The sequence below is a fragment of the Entelurus aequoreus genome, linkage group LG12, assembly GCF_033978785.1.
Source record: "Entelurus aequoreus isolate RoL-2023_Sb linkage group LG12, RoL_Eaeq_v1.1, whole genome shotgun sequence".
NCBI classification, from domain to species: domain Eukaryota; kingdom Metazoa; phylum Chordata; class Actinopteri; order Syngnathiformes; family Syngnathidae; genus Entelurus; species Entelurus aequoreus.
The window spans coordinates 68,649,443-68,676,942 of NC_084742.1; the positions used below are offsets into that span (position 1 = coordinate 68,649,443).

General features: G+C 39.2%; 1 protein-coding gene across 1 annotated transcript in view; it reads right to left on the reverse strand.

Moving 5' to 3' along the window:
• LOC133662484 (ethanolamine kinase 1-like) overlaps window positions 1-26,304 on the reverse strand; it is a 28,421-nt gene extending 2,117 nt beyond the window's left edge. Inside the window, exons 1-7 of the mRNA XM_062066524.1 lie at window positions 25,995-26,304; window positions 23,015-23,274; window positions 22,808-22,948; window positions 20,460-20,602; window positions 15,305-15,388; window positions 5,617-5,777; window positions 560-633 (exon numbers count right to left, since the gene is read on the reverse strand). Of these exons, the coding sequence (XP_061922508.1) occupies window positions 560-633; window positions 5,617-5,777; window positions 15,305-15,388; window positions 20,460-20,602; window positions 22,808-22,948; window positions 23,015-23,274; window positions 25,995-26,141 (1,010 nt within the window). The 5' untranslated portion in view covers window positions 26,142-26,304. The remainder of the gene's footprint in view (window positions 1-559; window positions 634-5,616; window positions 5,778-15,304; window positions 15,389-20,459; window positions 20,603-22,807; window positions 22,949-23,014; window positions 23,275-25,994) is intronic.
• Between the last annotated feature and the right edge of the window lie 1,196 nt (window positions 26,305-27,500).

Sequence of the window (27,500 nt, forward strand, 5' to 3'; positions counted from 1 at the left end):
AAACTTCCTGAAGATGTCAGACTCTCCCCAACTCTCACTACTTTTAAAACTAGACTGAAGACTTTTATGTTCACCTTAGCTTTCAGCTAAATCTTTTAATCTTTTAATCTTTTAACTTTTAACGTCTGCACTGTTTTTATTTTTATTGTCTGCATTTTAATTTTGCTTTTATTTTCTTTCATTTCACTTTGTTGTCTGTGAAGCACTTTGAGTCTGCCTTGTGTATGAAAAGCGCTATACAAATAAAGTTGCCTTGCCTTGCCTGCCTAAAGTAAAAAAAAAAATATTCAAGTAAAAAAAACATTCTCAAGTATAAAAACATTTTTCTTCAATTAACAGAACGATTCGTAAGCAACAAAAATAATTTTCTGCAATTAAAAAAAAACATTTCACAAGTAAAAAAAACATTTTCTTCAACTAAAAAGGATTCATAATTAAAAAACTATTCTGCAGTAAATCAACTATTTTGATCCTACTTTGATGTAAACATGTCACTGCATTCAAATGCAATACGTTCAGTGTCAAATAAAAACCAATAAGTTGGTTTAGTTGAACTTACTCCAAAAAGTCAAAGTCAATGGTGGAGAATTTGGCCTGAATGAGAGCCCAGAGAGCCCAGAAGAAATGTGAGGCCTGCAAGAGGAGACAAGGATTAGTCGTCATGGCAACACAACACTTTTCCTCTGGACAGTAAACAAGTGACACTTGTGTTTGCACGCGCGCACACACACACACACACACACACACACACACACACACACACACACACACACACGCACACACACGCACACACACACACACAAACACACACACACACACACACAACATATCTACACATCTTCCTGAGGGCGTGTAAAGAGTAGTGAGGGTGTGGCACACTCACTAGCTGCATTGACACTCATCTGACAAATAAATGACTACAACAACAATTACTAGCTAGTAAATATCAATAAATATGAGAGAAATATAAATATGTATACAAATGTAAATATAAATAAGAGAGAAATATGAAATGCACAAGTGTAGTCCAGACTAGAATGTTGACTTTATTTGCTGCTACATGATCATGTTTCATTTGACTTACTTCTATGTTATTATGTTTGCTTCTTCTTACTTCTGTCTTATTTTACTCATCATCATTATTTATAATTCTATCTTATTTTACTCCTCATCATTAGTTTTATTTCTGACATTTACATCCATGATGGTGACATCCAACAGGCCACTCACTCCTTTGACTTCACATAGTAGGAGTGCTTCCTAAGTCGGTCACATGTTTTCTTCTTAAAAGGGACACACACGTCATCCATGCTTCAGACACATTACTCAGAGAAAGTCAACTTGGCTATATTTGAGAGTAGTCCGTGTGCAGCTTGTATGGGATGAACATGTACCGTAGCATAATGCTAGTGTTATTTTCAGAAAAGTGGAGCCTTACTTTACTTACGTTAGAGCGTATGAGTACATTTTTTTTGTTGGCATTGAAAATTGCAACATTACCTAGTGATAGTTTGTGTGAGTGCGCTCTCAGTGCTGCTAGGGTGACTGCCTAGTCCCCAATTACGAAGAGTCGGGCATGACGGCACGCACAACCCAGGTACCGAAACATGGCACCGTTGGATTCTAGGTGCATCGGTGCCAGGTAGGAGCAGCGGGATTTGGTCGGGTCCGGATTTGGTAGCCATCCCTAAATGTAGTACCCTGTTTGTCGTGTTAGATTCACCTTTTTGTTTACTTACATTCTATAGTTGCACTATAGCATCACAATGATGTTATAATGAATATTTGATTCTATTTTGCTATACATTGTAATCCATATTTGTCCCTGGAGGAGATACAGTATGTGAGGTGTTTAGTAAACAACACGTGTGTGTAGCAAACATGAAATGACAAGATAAGAAGCCAGAAGTGACCTCTCGTCTCCTTCCTGACATCCAAGACTATTTGTGTGGCTAACATATTGTGTCATTAATTATTCTGTCTACATTATGAGGGACAAACTTTAAAAATTGATTATTAATCTACTTGTTCATTTACTGTTAATATCTGCTTATTTTCTCTTTTAACATGTTCTATCTACACTTCTGTTCAAATGTAATAATCACTTATTCTTCTCCTTTGATACTTGACATTAGTTTTGGATGATACCACACATTTAGGTATGGATCCGATACCAAGTAGTCATATTCAAAGTCCTGATGTGTCCAGGGACATATTTACGACTTTATAAACATAATATAACTTTTTTAAAAAGGAACAAAGATTTTGTCACGTTAAGAAATATCGACGTAATCATAGTAGTATGGACTAGATACGCTCCTGTACTTGGTATCATTACAGTGGATGTCAGGTGTCGGTCCACCCATTGCACTTGCTTACATTCAGCACCCTCTTCCTGAGGGTGTTTCAGTGTTATAACTTCACCTTTATCTTTACACCAAAATGCGTCCATTCTCCCTTTTCTGTCTACACACTGTCTGCTTGTAAGTACTCTGTGTGTGTGCACTGCCCAACATGCTCCTCTGCTTGTAAAACCAGCAATGTCACCACGTGACAACAGCGCGCCGCCATGCCCGTTAAAAAAATGAATAAATGAGAAGCAGTACTTTTCAAACAGAGTGTAGTACCATTTTTGAATCATTAGTACCGCTATACTATACTAGTACAGGTATACTGTACAACCCTAATACATTCTATATTGCAGTTATTGTGATCATTATTGTGGTATTATTGAATGTGCTCAAATGGAAATCTTTTAAGCAAGGTTTTTTTGATTAAAACACCTAAAATAAATAGACTTTCTTGGCAGAGGAAACATAAATATTGTTCTGGCTTCATAAGAGCCTAATTATTTTTTTTTGTGTGTTAAAATATCATCTTCTAGCTGTTTTTTTTTTTTAAATTAAGGAAACAATCACTACTAGTACCAATTATGAATAGATGTGGATCAGAATCATTTAAATGTACACAAATATTACTCTATAGGAGGAAATGAGTGTGAAATATTGGCTAGAATTACACTACCGTTCAAAAGTTTGGGGTCACATTGAAATGTCCTTATTTTTGAAGGAAAAGCACTGTACTTTTCAATGAAGATAACTTTAAACTAGTCTTAACTTTAAAGGCCTACTGAAAGCCACTACTACCGACCACGCAGTCTGATAGTTTATATATCAATGATGAAATCTTAACATTGCAACACATGCCAATACGGCCGGGTTAACTTATAAAGTGACATTTTAAATTTCCCGGGAAATATCCGGCTGAAACGTCGCGGTATGATGACGTATGCGCGTGACGAAGTCAGAGTAACGGAAGTTATGGTACCCCGTAGAATCCTATACAAAAAGCTCTGTTTTCATTTCATAATTCCACAGTATTCTGGACATCTTTTGCAATTTGTTTAATGAACAATGAAGGTTGCAAAGAAGACAGTTGTAGGTGGGATCGGTGTATTAGCAGCGGACTACAGCAACACAACCAGGAGGACTTTGTTGGAGCGCTAGCCGCGCTAGCCGCCGACCTCACCTTGACTTCCTACGTCTCCGGGCCGCCAAACGCATCGGGTGAAGTCCTTCGTCCTTCTGCCGATCGCTGGAACGCAGGTGAGCACGGGTGTTGATGAGCAGATGAGGGCTGGCTGGCGTAGGTGGAGAGCTAATGTTTTTAGCATAGCTCTGTGCGGTCCGGTTGCTAAATTAGCTTCAATGGCGTCGTTAGCACAGCATTGTTAACCTTCGCCAGCCTGGAAAGCATTAACCGTGTATTTACATGTTCACGGTTTAATAGTATTGTTGATTTTCTATCTATCCTTCCAGTCAGGGGTTTATTTTTTTTGTTTCTATATGCAGTTAAAGCACGATGCTATCACGTTAGCTCGTAGCTAAAGCATTTCGCCGATGTATTGTCGTGGAGATAAAAGGCACTGAATGTCCATTTCGCGTTCTCGACTCTCATTTTCAAGAGGATATAGTATCCCAGGTGGTTTAAAATACAAATCTGTGATCCACAATAGAAAAAGGAGAGTGTGGAATCCAATGAGCCAGCTTGTACCTAAGTTACGGTCAGAGCGAAAAAAGATACGTCCATCACTGCCTCTAGTTCTTCACTCTCACGTTCCTCATCCACGAATCTTTCATCCTCGTTCAAATTAATGGGGTAATCGTCACTTTCTCGGTCCGAATCTCTCTCGCTCCATTGTAAACAACGGGGAATTGTGAGGAATACTAGCTCCTGTGACGTCACGCTACTTCCGGTACAGGCAAGGCTTTTTTTTATCAGCGAGCAAAAGTGGCGAACTTTATCGTCGATTTTCTCTACTAAATCCTTTCAGCAAAAATATGGCAATATCGCGAAATGATCAAGTATGACACATAGAATGGATCTGCTATTCCTGTTTAAATTTTAAAAAATCATTTCAGTAGGCCTTTCAAGAAATACACTCTATACATTGCTAATGTGGTAAATGACTATTCTAGCTGCAAATGTCTGCTTTTTGGTGCAATATCTACATAGGTGTATAGAGGCCCATTTCCAGCAACTATCACTCCAGTGTTCTAATGGTACAATGTGTTTGCTCATTGGCTCAGAAGGCTAATTGATGATTAGAAAACCCTTGTGCAATCATGTTCACACATCTGAAAACAGTTTAGCTCGTTACAGAAGCTACAAAACTGACCTTCCTTTGAGCAGATTGAGTTTCTGGAGCATCACATTTGGGGGGTCAATTAAACGCTCAAAATGGCCAGAAAAAGAGAACTTTCATCTGAAACTCGACAGTCTATTCTTGTTCTTAGAAATGAAGGCTATTCCACAAAATTGTTTGGGTGACCCCAAACTTTTGAACGGTAGCGTACATTTGTGTTGTTTTCATTGTAAACATTCAATAAGGCCGTGCCTTACTTCCATCACTAGTTTGAATGTTCCCTTACTCCAAAAACGCTGTAGCACAGGAACATTTTAACAAGACACAAATAATAAGTAAGAATAAAATGCACAGAGTATAAAGAATAAAAAGTGACTAGTACTACCCTATCTGGTGTGTGTACATTTCAACTACTACATACAGAACAATGAAACAGAAAAGAGAATCCAAATAAATTAAATAAAAAATACACTTTAAAAAATTATACAAATGTCAAAATATTTTAAATTGAAAATAAAAAGTTGATCTATCCATCCATTTTCTACCGCTTATTCCCTTTGGGGTTGCGGGGGGCGCTTTAGACTATTTCAGCTATGATCGAAACACTGTTAAATTTCCAGTGTCGTGGTTGATGGCTGACAATATCTGCATGTCCATAAAAAAGTAAGAAACGGGGTGTCATCATTGACTCAAAGACTCACATCTCTACTGTCGGGGATGAAGACAGCACAGCCTCTAGTTTAAAATCTTACTTGTTTAGACAGTCATGTGTTTGTACAAGTTCACCTTTTTCATGGGGAAATATGTCTCTTCTTTTTATGTTATCATTTATGCCAGCTAGCAAGTAAACGCTAGTCTAGTCCCACATTTGATCCAAGTCTGGTTATCCATCACCTTTTTTTCCATGACTTTGATTGAATAAACTGTGGGGAGTTTTACCGCAGTTATGGTCTGTGCATAAAAAGACTCACCAGAGCAAATCTGTTGACTTGCACGTAAAGGAGCTCCACTTGGGTGTCAGTCACCTGCGTGCTCACACCCTTGTGCTCATTGTAGGCCTCCAGGTAGGAGCGCAGCCACTGCAGCTGGAACCCCCTGTCTGGGTAGCGACTGTAATCCACCTCGTTCAAGCCTGGGGAGGAGACTCAACATTAGAGTGGCCATCTTAAACATTAGAGTCGGCGTCTTTACCTCACCCTCCCAGTCTTGTTATTGACTATATCTATGACTAAAAACATTAGAGTGGGCATCTTTACCTCACCCTCCCACTCTTGTAATGTGTTATTGACTATATCCATGACTAAAAACATTAGAGTGGGCATCTTTACCTCACCCTTCCACTCTTGTAATGTGTTATTGACTATATCCATGACTAAAAACATTAGAGTGGGCATCTTTACCTCACCCTTCCACTCTTGTAATGTGTTATTGACTATATCCATGACTAAAAACATTAGAGTGGGCATCTTTACCTCACCCTCCCACTCTTGTAATGTGTTATTGACTATATCCATGACTAAAGACATTAGAGTGGGCATCTTTACCTCACCCTCCCACTCTTGTAATGTGTTATTGACTATATCCATGACTAAAAACATTAGAGTGGGCATCTTTACCTCACCCTCCCACTCTTGTAATGTGTTATTGACTATATCCATGACTAAAAACATTAGAGTGGGCATCTTTACCTCACCCTCCCACTCTTGTAATGTGTTATTGACTATATCCATGACTAAAAACATTAGAGTGGGCATCTTTACCTCACCCTCCCACTCTTGTAATGTGTTATTGACTATATCCATGACTAAAAACATTAGAGTGGGCATCTTTACCTCACCCTCCCACTCTTGTAATGTGTTATTGACTATATCCATGACTAAAAACATTAGAGTGGGCATCTTTACCTCACCCTCCCACTCTTGTAATGTGTTATTGACTATATCCATGACTAAAAACATTACAGTGGGCATCTTTACCTCACCCTTCCACTCTTGTAATGTGTTATTGACTATATCCATGACTAAAAACATTAGAGTGGGCATCTTTACCTCACCCTCCCACTCTTGTAATGTGTTATTGACTATATCCATGACTAAAAACATTAGAGTGGGCATCTTTACCTCACCCTTCCACTCTTGTAATGTGTTATTGACTATATCCATGACTAAAAACATTAGAGTGGGCATCTTTACCTCACCCTCCCACTCTTGTAATGTGTTATTGACTATATCCATGACTAAAAACATTAGAGTGGGCATCTTTACCTCACCCTCCCACTCTTGTAATGTGTTATTGACTATATCCATGACTAAAAACATTAGAGTGGGCATCTTTACCTCACCCTTCCATTCTTGTAATGTGTTATTGACTATATCCATGACTAAAAACAGAGTGGGCATCTTTACCTCACCCTCCCACTCTTGTAATGTGTTATTGACTATATCCATGACTAAAAACATTAGAGTGGGCATCTTTACCTCACCCTCCCACTCTTGTAATGTGTTATTGACTATATCCATGACTAAAAACATTAGAGTGGGCATCTTTACCTCACCCTCCCACTCTTGTAATGTGTTATTGACTATATCCATGACTAAAAACATTACAGTGGGCATCTTTACCTCACCCTCCCACTCTTGTAATGTGTTATTGACTATATCCATGACTAAAAACATTAGAGTGGGCATCTTTACCTCACCCTCCCACTCTTGTAATGTGTTATTGACTATATCCATGACTAAAAACATTAGAGTGGGCATCTTTACCTCACCCTTCCACTCTTGTAATGTGTTATTGACTATATCCATGACTAAAAACATTAGAATGGGCATCTTTACCTCACCCTCCCACTCTTGTAATGTGTTATTGACTATATCCATGACTAAAAACATTAGAGTGGGCATCTTTACCTCACCCTCCCACTCTTGTAATGTGTTATTGACTATATCCATGACTAAAAACATTAGAGTGGGCATCTTTACCTCACCCTTCCATTCTTGTAATGTGTTATTGACTATATCCATGACTAAAAACAGAGTGGGCATCTTTACCTCACCCTCCCACTCTTGTAATGTGTTATTGACTATATCCATGACTAAAAACATTACAGTGGGCATCTTTACCTCACCCTCCCACTCTTGTAATGTGTTATTGACTATATCCATGACTAAAAACATTAGAGTGGGCATCTTTACCTCACCCTCCCACTCTTGTAATGTGTTATTGACTATATCCATGACTAAAAACATTAGAGTGGGCATCTTTACCTCACCCTTCCACTCTTGTAATGTGTTATTGACTATATCCATGACTAAAAACATTAGAGTGGGCATCTTTACCTCACCCTTCCATTCTTGTAATGTGTTATTGACTATATCCATGACTAAAAACATTAGAGTGGGCATCTTTACCTCACCCTCCCACTCTTGTAATGTGTTATTGACTATATCCATGACTAAAAACATTAGAGTGGGCATCTTTACCTCACCCTTCCACTCTTGTAATGTGTTATTGACTATATCCATGACTAAAAACATTAGAGTGGGCATCTTTACCTCACCCTCCCACTCTTGTAATGTGTTATTGACTATATCCATGACTAAAAACATTAGAGTGGGCATCTTTACCTCACCCTCCCACTCTTGTAATGTGTTATTGACTATATCCATGACTAAAAACATTAGAGTGGGCATCTTTACCTCACCCTTCCATTCTTGTAATGTGTTATTGACTATATCCATGACTAAAAACAGAGTGGGCATCTTTACCTCACCCTCCCACTCTTGTAATGTGTTATTGACTATATCCATGACTAAAAACATTAGTGTGGGCATCTTTACCTCACCCTTCCACTCTTGTAATGTGTTATTGACTATATCCATGACTAAAAACATTAGAGTGGGCATCTTTACCTCACCCTCCCACTCTTGTAATGTGTTATTGACTATATCCATGACTAAAAACATTAGAGTGGGCATCTTTACCTCACCCTCCCACTCTTGTAATGTGTTATTGACTATATCCATGACTAAAAACAGAGTGGGCATCTTTACCTCACCCTTCCATTCTTGTAATGTGTTATTGACTATATCCATGACTAAAAACATTACAGTGGGCATCTTTACCTCACCCTTCCACTCTTGTAATGTGTTATTGACTATATCCATGACTAAAAACAGAGTGGGCATCCTTACCTCACCCTCCCACTCTTGTAATGTGTTATTGACTACATCCATGACTAAAAACATTAGAGTGGGCATCTATACCTCACCCTTCCATTCTTGTAATGTGTTATTGACTATATCTATGACTAAAAACAGAGTGGGCATCTTTACCTCACCCTTCCACTCTTGTAATGTGTTATTGACTATATCTATGACTAAAAACATTAGAGTGGGCATCTTTACCTCACCCTTCCACTCTTGTAATGTGTTATTGACTATATCCATGACTAAAAACATTAGAGTGGGCATGTTTACCTCACCCTCCCACTCTTGTAATGTGTTATTGACTATATCCATGACTAAAAACATTAGAGTGGGCATCTTTACCTCACCCTTCCATTCTTGTAATGTGTTATTGACTATATCCATGACTAAAAACATTAGAGTGGGCATCTTTACCTCACCCTCCCACTCTTGTAATGTGTTATTGACTATATCCATGACTAAAAACAGAGTGGGCATCTTTACCTCACCCTTCCACTCTTGTAATGTGTTATTGACTATATCCATGACTAAAAACAGAGTGGGCATCTTTACCTCACCCTTCCATTCTTGTAATGTGTTATTGACTATATCCATGACTAAAAACATTAGAGTGGGCATCTTTACCTCACCCTTCCATTCTTGTAATGTGTTATTGACTATATCCATGACTAAAAACATTAGAGTGGGCATCTTTACCTCACCCTCCCACTCTTGTAATGTGTTATTGACTATATCCATGACTAAAAACATTAGAGTGGGCATCTTTACCTCACCCTTCCATTCTTGTAATGTGTTATTGACTATATCCATGACTAAAAACATTAGAGTGGGCATCTTTACCTCACCCTCCCACTCTTGTAATGTGTTATTGACTATATCCATGACTAAAAACAGAGTGGGCATCTTTACCTCACCCTTCCACTCTTGTAATGTGTTATTGACTATATCCATGACTAAAAACAGAGTGGGCATCTTTACCTCACCCTTCCATTCTTGTAATGTGTTATTGACTATATCCATGACTAAAAACATTAGAGTGGGCATCTTTACCTCACCCTTCCATTCTTGTAATGTGTTATTGACTATATCCATGACTAAAAACATTAGAGTGGGCATCTTTACCTCACTCTTCCACTCTTGTAATGTGTTATTGACCATATGACTAAAAACAGGCTGCAGGTTACAAAAGCTCCTCTTGGCTGCTGACATACTATTTATACGACTAAAAACTTATCTAAAAAAATTATATATTTTTTTAATTTAATTGATAAAAATCACAAAAGTGTTAATGTAATAAAAGAAAATAGACCAACACGATCCCAGCTTTACATTTGAGGTGGGCTAAAAAAAACAAACCGATTTACATCCAAATCGCGATTGTCATTCATCTCGATTCTAACTAAATCAATTCATCATTTTCAAAAATCGATTTGAAAAAAAAAAGTATATTTTACTTTTTATTTTGTTTGATACAAAACTTCACACATAACAATCCATCTTTCAGAAATGCAACAGTATGAATACTGGAAACGCAATCTATCATTTTTCAAAACGTGGATTGAAAACTTGTTTTTACAGACAGTAATCCAAGATTAGTAATAACTATTATAACAAAGAAAGAGAAAACAATCGTAGAAATAAACATCTGTTAGCAAATAACTAATGAAAGTAATACCATACGTTACTTTTTACATTTGTATACAATTGAAATAGTTTTCAGAATTTGGGGCTTATTAATGACATTTTTGTTCATCTTTGTCATCATTAGTGAGTTTTAAAAATATTTTTTGTTTTTGTTTATACAAATCCATTTTTTAGGAAGTTTTCTAACCTGTAACTTGTTTTAAAGGCCTACTGAAAGCCACTACTAGCGACCACGCAGTCTGATAGTTTATATATCAATGAAGAAATCTTAACATTGCAACACATGCCAATACGGCCGGGTTAACTTATAAAGTGACATTTTAAATTTCCCGGGAAACTTCCGGCTGAAAACGTCTCGGTATGATGACGTCACGCGTTGAAGCAGACATTTTGGGATAGCACGGTGGCCAGCTTAAGTCGTCTGTTTTCACCACAAAATTCCACAGTATTCTGGACATCTGTGTTGGTGAATCTTTTGCAATTTGTTTAATGAACAATGAAGACTGCAAAGAAGAAAGTTGTAGGTGGGATCGGTGTATTAGCGGCTGGCTGCAGCAACACAACCAGGAGGACTTTGAGATGGATAGCAGACGCGCTATCAAACTTCCAAACATTTGATCGCTTGCCCGTACGTGCGTGCCGCTATGTGCATGTCACGTACGTAACTTTGGGGAAATATATGTTTCTTGCCGACTCTGATGGCGGCTGGGTTGTCGTCAAAAGCTACAACGCCGTCCGCCGCCGCACCGCTGTCCTCACCTGTCTGGGTTGACTTCTTCCGTCTCCGGGCCACCGACCGCACCGATCATCATGGTGAAGTTCTTCGTCGCGCCGTCGATCGCTGGAACGCAGGTGAGCACGGGTGTTGATGAGCAGATGAGGGCTGGCGTAGGTGGGGAGCTAATGTTTTAAGCATAGCTCTGTCGAGGTCCCGTAGCTAAGTTAGCTTCAATGGCGTCGTTAGCAACAGCATTGCTAGGCTTCGCCAGGCGGTACAGCATTAACCGTGTGGTTACAGGTCCAGGGTTTGGTAGTATTGTTGATCTTCTGTCTATCCTTCCAGTCAGGGGCTTATTTCTTCTGTTTCTATCCGCAGTTAAGCACGATGCTATCACGTTAGCTCCGTAGCTAAAGTGCTTCGCTGATGTATTGTCGTGGAGATAAAAGTCACTGTGAATGTCCATTTCGCGTTCTCGACTCTCATTTTCAAGAGGATATAGTATCCGAGGTGGTTTGAAGTACAAATCCATGATCCACAATAGAAAAAGGAGAAAGTGTGGAATCCAATGAGCCAGCTTGTACCTAAGTTACGGTCAGAGCGAAAAAAGATACCTCCTGCACTGCACGCTAGTCCTTCACTCTCAGGTTCCTCATCCACGAATCTTTCATCCTGGCTCAAATTAATGGGGTAATCGTCGCTTTCTCGGTCCGAATCGCTCTCGCTGCTGGTGTAAACAATGTGCAAATGTGAGGAGCCTTTCAACCTGTGACGTCACGCTACTTCCGGTACAGGCAAGGCTTATTTATCAGCGACCAAAAGTTGCGAACTTTATCGTCGATGTTCTCTACTAAATCCTTTCAGCAAAAATATGGCAATATCACGAAATGATCAAGTATGACACATAGAATGGATCTGCTATCCCCGTTTAAATAAGACATTTTCATTTCAGTAGGCCTTTAAAATGATTCAATATAATTATCATACTAAATAATATACTTTGTGAGAATGGGTTTGAATCAAGAATCGTGTTGAATGATTGATTGAGAAGTTTATTGACATCCTAAAGAATGGAATCCATGTAATGCTTTAAAAAGTCAAATGGATGGCACAAAAAGCCAAAAGGCTTGTTTCCATTGTGCTCCATGGATTGGATTGTGAACCGAATGGTTAATGTCTGAAGACTCACACCACCACTTGACAATATTTAAGATAGAAATGTAAAAAGCAATTGACAAGACAATACTTAGTTCAGTTCAGTTTAAGTGGAACATACATAAGATACAATGTCATCATCACATGTTTCATTACAGCACGTCTAAAAAGGAGTAGGAAGAAGCAGAGCTTATTTAATCCTACCCCTTTTTATACCATAACAATTTCATCCCATTTCCTTGTTCTCTGTAACACAACAGTGAATAAATAAATAATATACCATATTAAGTAAACAAATATTAAATACATAAATGATCTTCAAGATGTTCATCAGAAATTATGTTGTGTGTACTGAGTGAACACTTGTAGTTTGAACAGTCTTTTAAACTGAATCATATTGGTTTGATTTCTTTGGTTAATCCATTCCATCATTTAATTCCACATACAGATATACTAAAGGCTTTAAGTGTTGTACGTGCATACAAATGTTTTAAATTACATTTTTCTCTAAGGTTATATTTCTCCTCTTTTGTTGAGAAGAATTGTTGTACATTCTTGGATAGCAGGTTATAGTTTGCATCATTTAACATGTTTGCAAATCATCGAACTTCAACATTTGTGATTCAATAATAAAGTGTTTGTATGTTCTCTATATCTAACATTATGTATTATTATAACTGATCTTTTTTGTAACACAGTTAGTGAATAAGTGTACTTAAGTCATTATTTCATCATATTTCTACACAACAAGTCAGATATGTAACACTAGTGAATAGTAGACAATATGAAGTAAGGCTGAAACGACGCGTCGACATAGTCGACGTCATCGGTTACGTAAATACGTCGACGCCGTTTTTGTGCGTCGACGCGTCGCATAATGACGTCACACTACCGTCATGGCGAAGCGCAAAGCAGACGATCAAAGAAGACGATGCGAGCGGTGCGAGCGAGGGGGGAAAAGCATGCCAAAAGTGGTCAAAAGTGTGGGAGTATTTCAATAAACGGCCTAATAATGTTGTTGTATGCACACTGTGTTGAGTGTAAATGGCCTATCATAGCAGCACAACGGCTATGAACGAACATTTGAAAAGAAAACCATCAACTAGTCAATCGTCCGCGCGAGCATACGTTGTCATCATTACACAAAAACATGAATGTGTCATTTGTATCTGCTAGGGGTGTAACGTTATGTGTTTTGTATTGAACCGTTTCGGTACGGGGCTTTCGGTTCGGTACGGGGGTGTACCGAACGAGTTTCTAAGCTAAAGCTAAAGTCTTAACAAGCTGCTTTGCTCCGTCTGCCTCTGTCTCAGCACGCAGCATTGTCCCGCCCACACAACCATCTGATTGGTACACACGCAGCATTGTCCCACCCACACAACCATCTGATTGGTACACACGCAAAATTGTCCCACCCACACAACCATCTGATTGGTACACACGAAGCATTATCAGCCAATCAGCAGTGCATATTCATAGCGCATGTAGTCAGCGCTTCAGCGTGGAGCAGATAGGTGTTTAGCAGGTGAGCATCAGGCAGCGGACTGTCCCCAAATGATAATAAACACCTCCCAGTCAACTACTAGTAACATCACTACGAGCCCGTTGACCTTCTAGAAACTTAAACTGCAGCTCAGCTCACTCGCAGTCCTGGCTTGAGGTGAAGGCTAATTAGCTCTCAGTTCCAGCCACATCGACCCCTTCTGAGCGCCTATTTTCAGCTGCTGGGAATATTGTAAACAAGAAAAGAACCAAAGCAAGTAGACATGCTAACCTTTCTTCATTACAACTGTTAGTCACTCACTGGAATGAGTAGAATTGGTTATTGTGTACTGTGTTGGACTGGATGTTTATTTTGCACATTTTAAAAGCAATATTTACTGTTTACAGTGCTCCAGAATATTTAGATTGGCACTTTTTTGTATTGGATGTTTATCTTTATTTTTGCACATTTTAGCAAATAAGCAATACTTTCACTTTTGTTGAAATGTTTACACTGTTGTTACAGAATATTTCGTTTTGCACTTTTTTGTATTGGATGTTTATCTTTATTTTTGCACATTTTAAAGCAAAATAAGCAATACTTTTACTTTTGAAATGCTTATACTATTGCAGAATATTAAGATTTGCACTGGATGTTGACTTTTATATTTGCACATTAAAAAGCAAATAAGCTACTTTTAATTTTGTTAAATGTTAAAAGTTTTAAATGTTTACATTGTTACAGAATATTTAGTCATGTTGTTGTCAATGTTGACTGAGTGGTCATACTTCTTTTTTTTTGTAAATAAAAGCCATGCCTTTTGAAAAAACGGGCCTACATTTATTTTTTCATCTTCATTTTGAATAAAAAAATAATCGGTAAAAGGAAAAATAATCTATAGATTAATCGAAAAAAATAATCTATAGATTAACCGATTAATCGAAAAAAATAATCTATAGATTAATCGATAGAAAAATAATCGTTAGCTGCAGCCTTAATATGAAGTGATTTATGCAACAGTTAGTGAATAAGTATACTTAAGTCATTATTTCATCATATTTCTACACAACAAGTCAGATATGTAACACTAGTGAATAGTAGACAATGTGAAGTGATTTATGCAACAGAACATATTTTGCTTTGTTCATTATTGACATGTTTCTTGCTACTTTATGTTGTATATTTTTTACATGAGGTTTCCACTTCATTTTATCATCTATTATCACACCAAAAAATGACTTTTCTTTGAAAATGTTAAATAATATTTAATAATAATAATAATAATTTAATATTTCTATGCCCCAAAAATTTATTAATAAAAAAAAGCAAAAAAGTATTTCTTTAATTGAATCTTTAAAATGTTTGTATCAATTTCAAATCGGAATGAGTAAAAATTGCGATTTGGATGTGAATCCTGGATCACCTTCGGCAAACAGCTTCCGCCAACTTACCAGCAAACTCGTTGAAATGGTTGCCAATGTCGAAGGCTTGGTAGTTGTAGCCAGCGTACTCGTAGTCGATGAACTTTACGTTCCCTGCAAGGAGAAGCAGTGTTGTTTAGGCAGAGACAAGGGAAGCACATCCAGTATGATGATGATGATGATGATGATGATGCATTGTTTAAAAATGAGTATCCCTTTTGATAACTCAGAATGTAAGACTAGGGATTGACTTGGTTCCTGTCCAACTGGAGCGGCCGGAAAATCAGCCGGCCTTTGTAGAGAAGGGGTCAAGGAGAAAGAGTTTGCATTTTGAGACCACCAAAATTCATCCTAGCTAACGCTGAGGAAGGCTTTTTTTTTTAATTTTTTATCATGTGTGACAGACTGAGTTATCAGCTGCTAACAGTGTGTATTCTGCAGGGATTGTAGTGTAGCGAAGCAGGAGAGGGAAGTGACAGGGAGAATGTTTGCTTTGGATACATGCAGGAAACGGGGAACAGGCCGGTTTGACCAGAATGTGGAGCTGGGACAATAAAGGCGGTGTAGTTACTAAAACAGGCCCTTAGGTGATGTGAAAAGAAGAAGCCCCGCCCACTGGGCAGAGTTACATAAGAGAGGCAGGTTTTATCAAGTCAGGAGGAGCAGAAAGAACAAATTGTACAGTGCAGTTAGAGGCATGCAGTCTAGATCTCAAAATACAAACCCTTGCTTTGACATGTCCAGTTGTGACAGAATGACTTTGAATTCAATCAAATGAATGGGGCTCTTAGTTTCATTCACATGGAACATGAGCTGTGCTGGACTAGAGAGAAACACTTTGAGATGGGTTACCAGGCGGAGTGGGGGTCCAACTGAACACCTCCAGGCAGTGGCTATAGCCCCCCTGTGCAGCAGATGAAAAGGTTGGGGCAAACATCTTTCACACATGCTCACTCTCTCACTGACAATATTGGCCTGGCTGTCAGCCACTAACACACCTCCAATGCTCAGTCCTTTCCTGCAAACCATGTCATGGACCAGAGGCTTCCTAAAGCTCGTCACACAATTCAACAACCATGTACACTTCCTCCATATGTTGCTCTTAGCAATACATCTTGAGCCACATCTTACGGTCAAGCCTGAAACAGCATAGAGATCCACCGATAGGGTTTTTAACCGATGTTCATTTGCAGTAAAACTTATTTAAACAATAGTCAACACAAAAGCAATGCATTGTGGGTTTTGCTGGACTCCGAATAGCTATTTACAAGACCCTGTGCTTAAAGTAAGAGGAGAGTTGAACCACAAGTTGCCCCTATATTGAAGCCATTATCATATATATCTGATTTATGACACTAAAAGACTTCCAAAGTTTGGGAGTAAATAGATATGATCAAAATAGTATCAACCTCAGAGATTCCAGAGCCATTATGAGAGATGAGGACCCCAGTCACATGATCTGTGACATAGGAGCAATTAAGCATATAAAGTCAACTTGTTTTTCCACTCTAATGCTACTCTAAGTTACTTATTTTCTTTCTATAAGTTGAAAACATGAGGCGAACTTGTGGCATCAATAACTGCCACCATCGTGGTCATGATAGCTTTATGAAAAAAAAAAACATTGGTGAGATTTTTCTCATTTTCAGCTAAATGCAAAGCCAAAGGAAGTGGGGATATGAAGCTAATAAAGAGACAATGAAAGCCTGGACCATCAAACATGACTTTTAACACCATCACCTGGTACATGTTGCTGTTCACAGAATTTTCACACTGCCGTGTTCTATTCAGTTTCATTTAGTAGGCTGTTAGCTTTAGCCAAGCTAGCTGTGGGCAACAAACAACAAAAAAGCATGTCTGTTTACTTTTAGTCACGGTGAGCACAAAAATGAATGAGTTATTTTCAGAGAGGTAGCTCAGTGATCAAAGTATTTAAAAGTAAACATGGGCTTGTTTTTTCGAGGAAACATGGCCGGGGTACCTCACATAAGAGATAAAAACCCTAGATTACACACCATTTTAAGGAAGCACAATGTGTCTTAACATACTTTGCATTCTGACATTCTTCACTGGTAAAAAAAAACAAAAAACGGACTCCTTTGACGAGATATAGACTGGCGGGACTTTTACATGATTCAAATCACTCGTCCATCGGACGTGATCATAGCTCATATGAGTCAAATTCCACGACTATTTTAATTATATTTCTCCAGGCAGCAAGTCTTCGAACTAGGGTACAGTTTGTCTCGGTACAGTCCCTTGATTTTTGTATTTTGTGCAATCCATTTTCAATCAAACAAGTGCGTCCACCCAGCCCCCACAATGCATTGCAAAATCATGTGGCCGGTCGAGCCCTATATGTCAGTTGACAGCTGGACTAGGCTTGAAGTTGCATTTCTACATATGGCAAATGTCAAGGAAAAATTAGTTTAAAAAAAAAAAAAAATTCTACATTACAATAACTTGCCATCTACTCCATTTATTACAATTTTATAGCAGTTTGTGGCTGTAATACATAGTAAGGTTTTCCCGTGAGGAACTCTGAAATATTGCAAACATTGAAATAAAACAATTCTGGGCTCCTTAACGGAGATTATAGTTGAGACATGTTTTAAGATGGCTGACATTTCTTCCTGGATGTTACAGAAAGTATGAGAATGTGTGAGCCGCTGCCTTCTCTTCTTTACTTACATAATCATCTCCTATTTGTCAAAATGTTTACACAACGTTTGGATTTCTGGCAGAGATATCTTTACTGTCTGCCATCTCTGTGGTGGTGTTATGTGAATGAATCACGGAAGAGGAAACTCTTTTAATGAACCCACTCTGAGTGTTGCAAATGGAGGCTTGATCGCGGCATTAGCACAAACAAACTGAACGGAACCAGGAAGACGCCAGGAAAGAAGGACAAAACCAGGATTTACTGGCAAAAAATGTACAGTTTTGACAGGTAAGCAGAGGAGACAAACTGTACAACAGGACTGCAACTAAGGACTATTTTGTTAGTCCACTAGTCATCAACTATCCTAACGATTAGTCGACGGATTATAAAGCGTACACATGGCTCTAAATTAGCCATCAACTTTTCAATTCAGCTTAAGATATTTTTAGGCATGTGCTTACTAACAACAAAGATGACTAATTCATTCATAAATATTTATTTATACTGTAATTATGCTATTCATTAGGCTGTTACAAAAATACAAATAACTATTAAACTTTTGTCCATACACAAGTAAGGACAGTGTGTGTGTGAGTGTGTATTAACCTTTATTATTGTGCCTTTCTTGATTGCATTGCAAATTTAGGCTGCTTTAAAAAGTACTATAATTGATGTAGCTGGTTTACTTTGGCTAAAATGATAGTGAAACCAAGTTTTCACACAACTTGGTCTCACACTTGTTAGCTCGCTAGCAAGGTACAAGCTAACAATCTTACTGACCGCACTGTCCAACATTCCTCCTTTTCAGCAAGATATTCATATTTGACCAAGAATAGGAGAAAATATTCCCATATTTTGCATGTTGTCACCCGCGATGTTGATGTGAGTGGCAGTGGACTCACGTCCCTACCAAAAAACATGCGTTTAATGTATTTATCGGCTATTGTGGACAAATCAACCAGCACTGTACTGGCTGTTATCTACTTCACTCATTATTATTATTTTCAATTTCTAAATACTGGTATCACATGTGCATACCGTAAATTCCCGACTATATGGCGCTACTTTTTTAATATATTTATGGATTTTTCTTGCAATAGGTTTGAAAAAACAAAAACAAGCAAAGACACTTCACATGTTTGTTATTGTTTTCGCTCAATGCAGTGAGTGTCTTTCCATTCAGTCCTTTCAAGCAGAAGTATATCAGTCTTCTAGCAGTCCATAGCGTTTCTACTTGTATGGATTCTTCATTCATCACTCCTAGCAACATTTGTGAGTTTTACAATACAACTAAAACTATTCATACTTACTAAAGCGTCCCATGTGTGATGTCTGTAGGAGTGTTTTCGTGCTATCGTAATGTAATGAATAAGCATTAGCTAATATGCTAACATGTTTACAAGTGTCTGTGTTAGTATTATTAACTTACAATGGTATTCTTTTTGTATTTTTCCAGTTTCACAAATTCCTCAGTAAATTCACCAAAACGTCACCGTTATCGAGTCTGTTTAGCCGATTGGAGAGCTAGCTTGTGCAGCTAGTGGGTCCATGACCATGACTTCTGTTTTGTTTGATCAGCCGTTTTACTGCCGTGTTACAGACACTGTCTGGAAACAATTATGGTATGTAAATAAACATTTACAAAATCTGAGTAAATAACTAATTTCACAACATATATATCTGCGGCTTGTAGTCCGGTGCGGCTAATGGCGGAAAATTATTTTTTTCTTCTAAAATTTAGGGGGTACGGCCTATATATACACTGTGCTGGTGCGCTCTGAAATCCGGAAAATACGATACGTCAAAAAGCCCATAATCGGTCGATCTCTAGCGTTTAATGCTTACAGTTACATGTTTTGGCAGAAACAATGAACCCTTGTTTGACGGACAAAACCATGGATTCATAGAAGCTTCTGGAGGTTTAAATTCTTGCCAGATGATGTATGTGTTTGTATAGATCTGCAGAAGCAGGTTTCAGCTTGGTAAGATGTGGCTATAAATGTAAACCACCTGACATGCTATTAAAAAAAAGCCTAGCAATAAGAGAAGGGCAAGTTGTGGCTGAGTAGCATTGGAGGGCCCCATGGTGATAAGGCACACTACACACAAGGGCCCCACCACAGGTGAAGTTTGTGGCTCTCCATTGCCTCCCCAGGGCAAGGCGGCGCAGGCTGACGGTCCTAAGGGAGAGAGGCTACACACAAGGAGCTGTGAGAAGGGCCCCGCCCACATTACACCCTGTAGCTCCCTGCCATTGCCAGTACATTTTCTAAGCAAAAAGGTGTGTGATAACAAATATGTATAAACACCCAGGAAGTTAAAGGGTGTACATGAAGATTTGGAAACAATGTATCCCAACCGGTTTGGTGTATTGATCTACAGCCAAGTACAAACAGCAGCAATGAGTGAAATGTGTGAGGAGGAGTGGGGGAAGTGCACTTCATTCCTACCTGAGCGCATGATGCTTCACAACACAAAGTCAAGCCTCAAAAAAGAATGCAGGTGCGCGCAGAGGACACTCACCTGCCTGCTGGTTATAGATGATGTTTTTGCACAGCAGGTCGTTGTGGCACAGGACCACGGGGGAGCCCAGCACTGACAAGCTCTGCTGGAGCCACAGCAGCTCTTCACGGAGGCAGCGTGGGCTGGGCACCTCCGTGTTCAACCTGGAACACACCAGTCACAGATTGGCAGCTTGGCTAACATGCTAGTACGGCCATACATCATTCCCAAAATACAGCGGAACTTCCACTTAATGTACTTCATTGCTTCTTCAACAGGGGTCGTAAATACAAAAGTTAGTATTGTAAAGCAAATGTCTCCATAAAAACATAGTAAATATGAATAATGGGTTCCAGCCTGGACAAGAGTCCATATTTTAGTGAATGTTTGTACACAATATATAGTGCTATACAGTACTGTATGCCAAACAAACATAACGAGGAGGTGATGGCTCAACTTTCTCTTCATTAGCAATACGAAACAACAACGACGACAAGCTAAACGGTTCTGTGTACGCTGCGCAGAGGTCCCGTCGGTGCCATTACAAACAATCAGAAATCACAAAAATCCTTAACTTTACACAACAATCAACATTTAGTCAAGTTAAATCCACTTACATTAACTACGGCAAAGGAGGAGCTGACGAGAAAGGAGCAGACAGGAACATGTGTACAACCTCATTCCAGCTGAGAAATAAGTCTGCTCTGGCATACTTTTCCAGAAAAGTCAGGTCTCATCACAATTAAAAACTTGCTGTGGTAAAAAGCCTGCTTCGTCGATTCTTCCATACTTGTGAGCGCCATTAATGAATTTCTTGCAAATAGTTTGTTGTAAATTGTGGGGCGGTATAGCTCGGTTGGTAGAGTGGCCGTGCCAGCAACTTGAGGGTTCCAGGTTTGATCCCCGCTTCTGCTGTCCTAGTCACTGCTGTTGTGTCCTTGGGCAAGACACTTTACCCACCTGCTCCCAGTGCCACCCACACTGCTTTACAAATGTAACTTAGATATTGGGTTCCACAATGTAAAGCAGTCACTAGAGAAAAGCGCTATATAAATATAATTCACTCCACAGTGATTCTCTCCTTCTTTCCACACTGCTCGGTTGTCTTTTTCAAACTTATTATGAGTTAGCAAAACGGACATTTGTCAAAAGGTGAAAAAACCACAGAAAAACACACGCTGAAGCACAGAGAAGTGACCACTAGTGTCCTGCTCCGCCTCCTCAAAAATCAATCAATCAATTATATTTTATATAGCGCTTTTCTCTAGTGACACAAAGCACTTTACATAGTGAAAGCCAATATGTAAGTTACATTTAAAGCAGTGTGGGTGGCACTGAGAGCAGGTGGGTGAAGTGTCTTGCCCAAGGACACAACGGCAGTGACTAGGATGGCAGAAGCGGGGATCGAACCTGGAACCCTCAAGTTGCTGGCACGGCCGCTCAACCAACCGAGCTATACATACGGCATTCAATGTAAAATTTCATTAATCATTTATATTTGTTTTGTATCATTTTCTGCATGTTTCTCTGCAAATATGTGTTGTGGTTATAATTGTGGTTATTTGGAACGGATTACCGTAAATTCCGGACTATAAATCACAATTTTTAAGCCGTGGTTTATAAAACTGTGCGGCTAATTTACGGATTTTTCTTCGCTGACGGCCATAATGCAAATAGTTTAAAAAACCTCAAAGACACTGAACAGATGTGCTATTGATGTGCGATGACACCATCTTTAAGAAGTTTACACAATACAGGTGCTGCAGTGTCCTTCTGTTTTAGACTGAGCTTTCAACCGGAAGTAAAAGTGCTGTTCAGTCTTCTAGTCGTCCATGGCGTTTCTATTCAAATTAATTACTTTCATTACTCCAAGCAACATTTGTAAGTTTTACAATATAACTAAAACAATTCTTACTTACTAAACTCTCCCATGTGTGATGTCTGTAGGAGTGTTTTCATGCATATTTGTACCTGCTATCATAATGTAATAAAGTTAGCATCATTAGAATTGCATTCTTTTTGTACTGTTTCAATTGTGTAAATTCACTAAAACGTCAGCGTGGAGTTATTGAGTCTGTTTAGCTGACTGGAGAGCTAGCTTGCGCAGCTTCTGTTTTGTCTGATCAGCTGTTTTACTGCCGTGTTACAGACACTGTGTGGAAACATTTAAGGTATGCAAATAAACAATTACAGAATATTTGTGTGTAAATTGTAGATATCTGCCACTTATAGTCCAGTGCGGCTAATATATGGAAAACTCTTTGTTCTTCTAAAATGTATATTGTGATCCAGTTTTCAGCTATATCGCTATCATTTATGAGTCAGGTGTGAAAGGCATACCAGTACTGTCATGTCAGTGTAGTACGTACCTTGCGTTCTGCTCAGGGTCGGTGAAGTACTTAGGGATGAGTGAGAAGTACTTGCCCAACTTTAGCCACAAGTCAGACTGGGGCACCCAGCCGTTGTGAGCGTGGATGGCGTGATACTTGGCCAGCTGCCTGGCAATGAGCCTGGGAAAGCAGACAAATGGCATGTAAAGGAATGGCCAAGCAAGAACAGGGAGAGTGTGTGAGTACCTGAACATGGGCTGGCTGCGAATGTGCTCGGGCTCCAAGGCCGTCCCTTGCAGGAACTCGTAGCAGAGGCCGTTGCTGAAAGTGCAGTAGAGGCGCGGGGCGCAGCGGTGCGCGTGCAGGACGCGAAAACTCTTGATCTCGTTTTCACGGTCGATCAAAAGTTCCGTTTTGTTGCCATAGATACGAACCAGGACCACATCCTGCAGGGCTGTGCCCACGTAGCATCCCAGCAGCTTGTTTGTGATGCCGTCTGTGAAGAACTGGAGTTGTGGAACCTTCCGTTATCTCTTTGTTACACAACTTCACAAAACAAGGACGCTTGTTGGCCTTCATTCAAGCTAAACCATCTGTGTTTTGGAGCCTTTCTGTGAGGCGGGAGGGTGTCCACATACCAGCCCTAATTGTTCCCTGTATGAGGGATAGACTGAGAATGACAGGAATTTGATTTTTCATTTGGCACCAATGATTGGCATTTGCTGAGGTTCCCTTTTTGTTGTTGCGGTCATTGATGAAGATGGGAAAAGAGGGTGAGGGCGCGTGACCAACTCCCATCCTGATTGTACCACACCCCCACTCCCCCACAGCAGGGCTCATTGTCTGAGGGTTAGAATATGTCTGAGAATGTCAACGCTTGCTTCCACTCAAAAACTGCTTTGCTTTCCACGAGGCAGGGAAAAAAAAAGAGGGGTAGGGATGCAAACCTCTGTAGGAAAACTATTATTTATCTTCTGCACAGATCATGTTAAATAGATGACACACTCTTCAAGCTTAACCACACTTTATGCAGAGTCGACTGTTATGCAACAGTTTTCAGTCTTCTTTCTAGAAGCGCACACATGCTTACAGTCACTTCAAGTACCAAATAAAGAGAAAAATGCTCATATTTGGATGTTAATTGTTGTCTTATTTACAAACTTCTTTTTTTTTTACGCTGAATATATGTAACTAAATTTTTGCGTTTGAATTTTGTGAGCTCTTTTTTTTTTTTTTTTACATCAAACTTTGCTGACAATTCCATTGAATACAAATTTGCAAGCAAAATGTGTGTTTAAAAAATATGTTTGTTAAAGTCAGTGTTTTAAAATTCAGTGTGAAAAAGTCAGGGTAAAAAAAATAAATGTATAAAAAATCAAGAGGTTGAAGAGACGTCAACAAATTGACATCTCATTCTGAGATGTTATAAGACGGTGTGGCTAATTTACAGATTGTTCTTCGCTGATGGCCATAATGCAAATAGTTTAAAAATAAACAAAGACACTGAACAGATGTGTTATTGATGTGCGATGGCACCATCTTTGAGAGGTTTTCCCAATACAGGTGCTGCGGTGTCCTTCTGTTTTAGACTGAGCTTTCAGCCGGAAGTAGAAGTGCTGTTCAGTCTTCTAGTCGTCCATAGCATTTCTACTCAAATTCATTATTTCCATTACTCCACACAATGTTTGTAAGTTTTACAATATAACTAAAGCAATTCTTACTTACTATAAGCTCCCATGTGTGATGTCTGTAGGAGTGTTGTCATGCATATTTGTACGTGCTATCGTCATGTAACAAAGCTAGCCTTGTTAACATTTGCTAACACGTTTACGAGTGTCTGTTAGTATTATTAATTTACAATTTCATTCTTTTTGTACTGTTTCAATTGTGTAAATTCACCAAAACGTCACTGTGGAGTTATAAAGTTGGTTTAGCTAACCCTAATTGTTGTTAATTATGACAACAAGCCATGCATATGTTGTTATATTGTGTAGCTCAGTGTTTTTCAACCTTTTTTGAGCCAAGGCACATTTTCTGCGTTGAAAAAACGCGGAGACACACCACCAGCAGAAATCACTAAAAAACGAAACTCAGTTGGCAGTAAAAAGTCGTTGTCACATCCAATTGTTGGATGTGACTTTAAAGCATAACCAAGCATGCATCACTATAGCTCTTGTCTCAAAGTAGGTGTACTGTCACCACCTGTCACATCACACCCTGACTTATTTGGACTTTTTTGCTGTTTTCCTGTGTGTAGTGTTTTACTTCTTGTCTTGTGCTCCTATTTTGGTGGCTTTTTCTCTTTTTTTGTATTTTCCTGTAGCAGTTTCGTGTCTTCCTTTGAGCGATATTTCCCGCATCTACTTTGTTTTTATCCTTCTTTGTGGGGACATTGTTGATTGTCATGTCATGTTCGGATGTACATTGTGGATGCCGTCTTTGCTCCACAGCAAGTCTTTGCTGTCGTCCAGCATTCCGTTTTTGTTTACCTTGTAGCCAGTTCAGTTTTAGTTTTGTTCTGCATAGCCTTCCCTAACCTTCAATGCTTTTTCTTAGCAGCACTCACCTTTTGTTTATTTTTGGTTTAAGCATTAAACACCTTTTTACCTGCACACTACCCCCTGCTGTTTCCCACATCTATAAAGCAATTAGCGACCTGCTGCCACCTACTGATATGGAAGAGTATTAAATGGTTACTCTGCCCAGCTCTAGACAGCACCAACACTCAACAACAACACATAATTTGCAGGCTATAATTACTTCTTTGCAAAAAATATTTTTAACCCAAATAGGTTAAATTAGATAATCTCCCACGACACACCAGACTGTATCTCACGGCCGCGGCACAGTGGTTGAAAAACAGTGCCTTGGAAGATGTGTATGTATGTTATTATATTGTGTAGCTAATACTCAAGCTTCATCCAAATCTCGCGAGGTTTGGTTTGGTCGTGACTTGAAATGACGCAGATGTGATTAAACTGTCTGCAAATGAGCGCCTCGCCTCCTTGGCTATAATAATAATAATAATAATAATAATAATAATAATAAAAAGACATAAGTATCACACATAAAGCAGTAAATTCCAAGTCATTTGATGCTTTTGGAAGGAAGCAAGCGCGTGACGGCAGCTAGCTTGAATGCTGCAAGTCAGCTAGCATAAATGCGTATTTGGGCAGCAGTAAATTGGAAGTAAAATGTCATTTTTACCAAGACAATAAAAGTGTACCTTCAATTTGACCTCTGAGGGCTTCCAGTTGGGTCTGAGCTCCTTCATGAGACTGAGCGCGCCGCTCCTGTAGTCGCTCTCCTCCACCCTAACCTCCATTGTAGGCACGGCCGGCGCCTCCTCGGGTACGTGGATGTAGTTAGCCATCTTTTATGCTCCTTATTATGGTGACTATGAGGTGGGTGCGAGAGGGAAGTGCGCAATGTAAGTGTACTGCAGCATATATGTATATATATTATATATGTATCTGCCAGTCACACACTATGCGGCAACGCCTCTCTACAAGCCCCGCCCACCTTGGAAAAACCCAAAATGGGAGGCAAGCGATACACGAGAAGCGCTTGGTTACAACACCGGCGTACACCGTCGGTGAACCGTACGCCCCTGTAATCACCAACCCTACCACTACAGTCTAATCGGTGAGTCATCGATGGCATGTATTTACCCCAAAGTATCATTTTAAAATAAATCTTGAAGCAATCACTCTCATCAGATTAGTGTATACATGATTGGTTATAGGGGGTTTACGTAACAGTAATCGGCACGCCTCGGTGATCATAACCTAGCACACTCCCGTTAAAGCCCTACGCACTCAAATAATGACGTCACATCCGTATTGGCTGTAAACGGCTAAAGTCCTGACGTCACTGCTGCGAGCCAAGTTGTCCGACACGGACTAGAAAATGCACTTTACCGCCGTTGAGTAGTTGAACTTGACAATAGATGGCAAGTTAAAGCAGAGCAGAATGCACACACACACATGCTTTAACGTTGGATGATCTCCTATCTTTTACACATGCGCTGTACGGCTCGTTGAAGGGAGCCGGATGTTGAGGAGCCGGTCCTCTCAAGGAGTCGTTCAAAAGACTGGCACGTTGCTATGGTTATTTTTTTTAACTGCCTTTTTGTTATAATTACATTTACACAGATATTACTCTATTGGTGGAAATTAATATGACATAATGGCTGTCATTGATTTGGCTATATTTGTTCATTGATTACACAAATAAAGGGTGAGGGCCGACATCCGGGCAACTGAGCTACATACGGGTTCTTCGAGCCATAGCAACCAGACTGGCGTTGAAAACAAACCGTTGCCATTACTCTTTAACCCAGGGGTGTCAAACTCATTTTAGATCGGGGGCCACATGGAGGAAAATCTACTCCCAAGTGGGCCGGACTGGTAAAATCACGGCACGATAACTTAAAAATAAAGACAACTTCAGATTGTTTTCTTTTTTTTTTAAATAGAACAAGCACATTCTGAAAATGTACAAATCATAATGTTGTTGGGGTTTTTTTTACACTTACATGTTGTGGTTAACAGTATTCTATCTTTATTTGTCATTATTTATACTTTCTGAATAAATTATGTGATAATATTCATCAGTCAAATCATTGGTGTTGATTTTCAATCTATCAAGATAAAAAAAATAATATCAAAATCATGTTATTCATGTAGTTTGATCATTTTCCTGGACTGGTGCACTCACATCATGTGGTTAC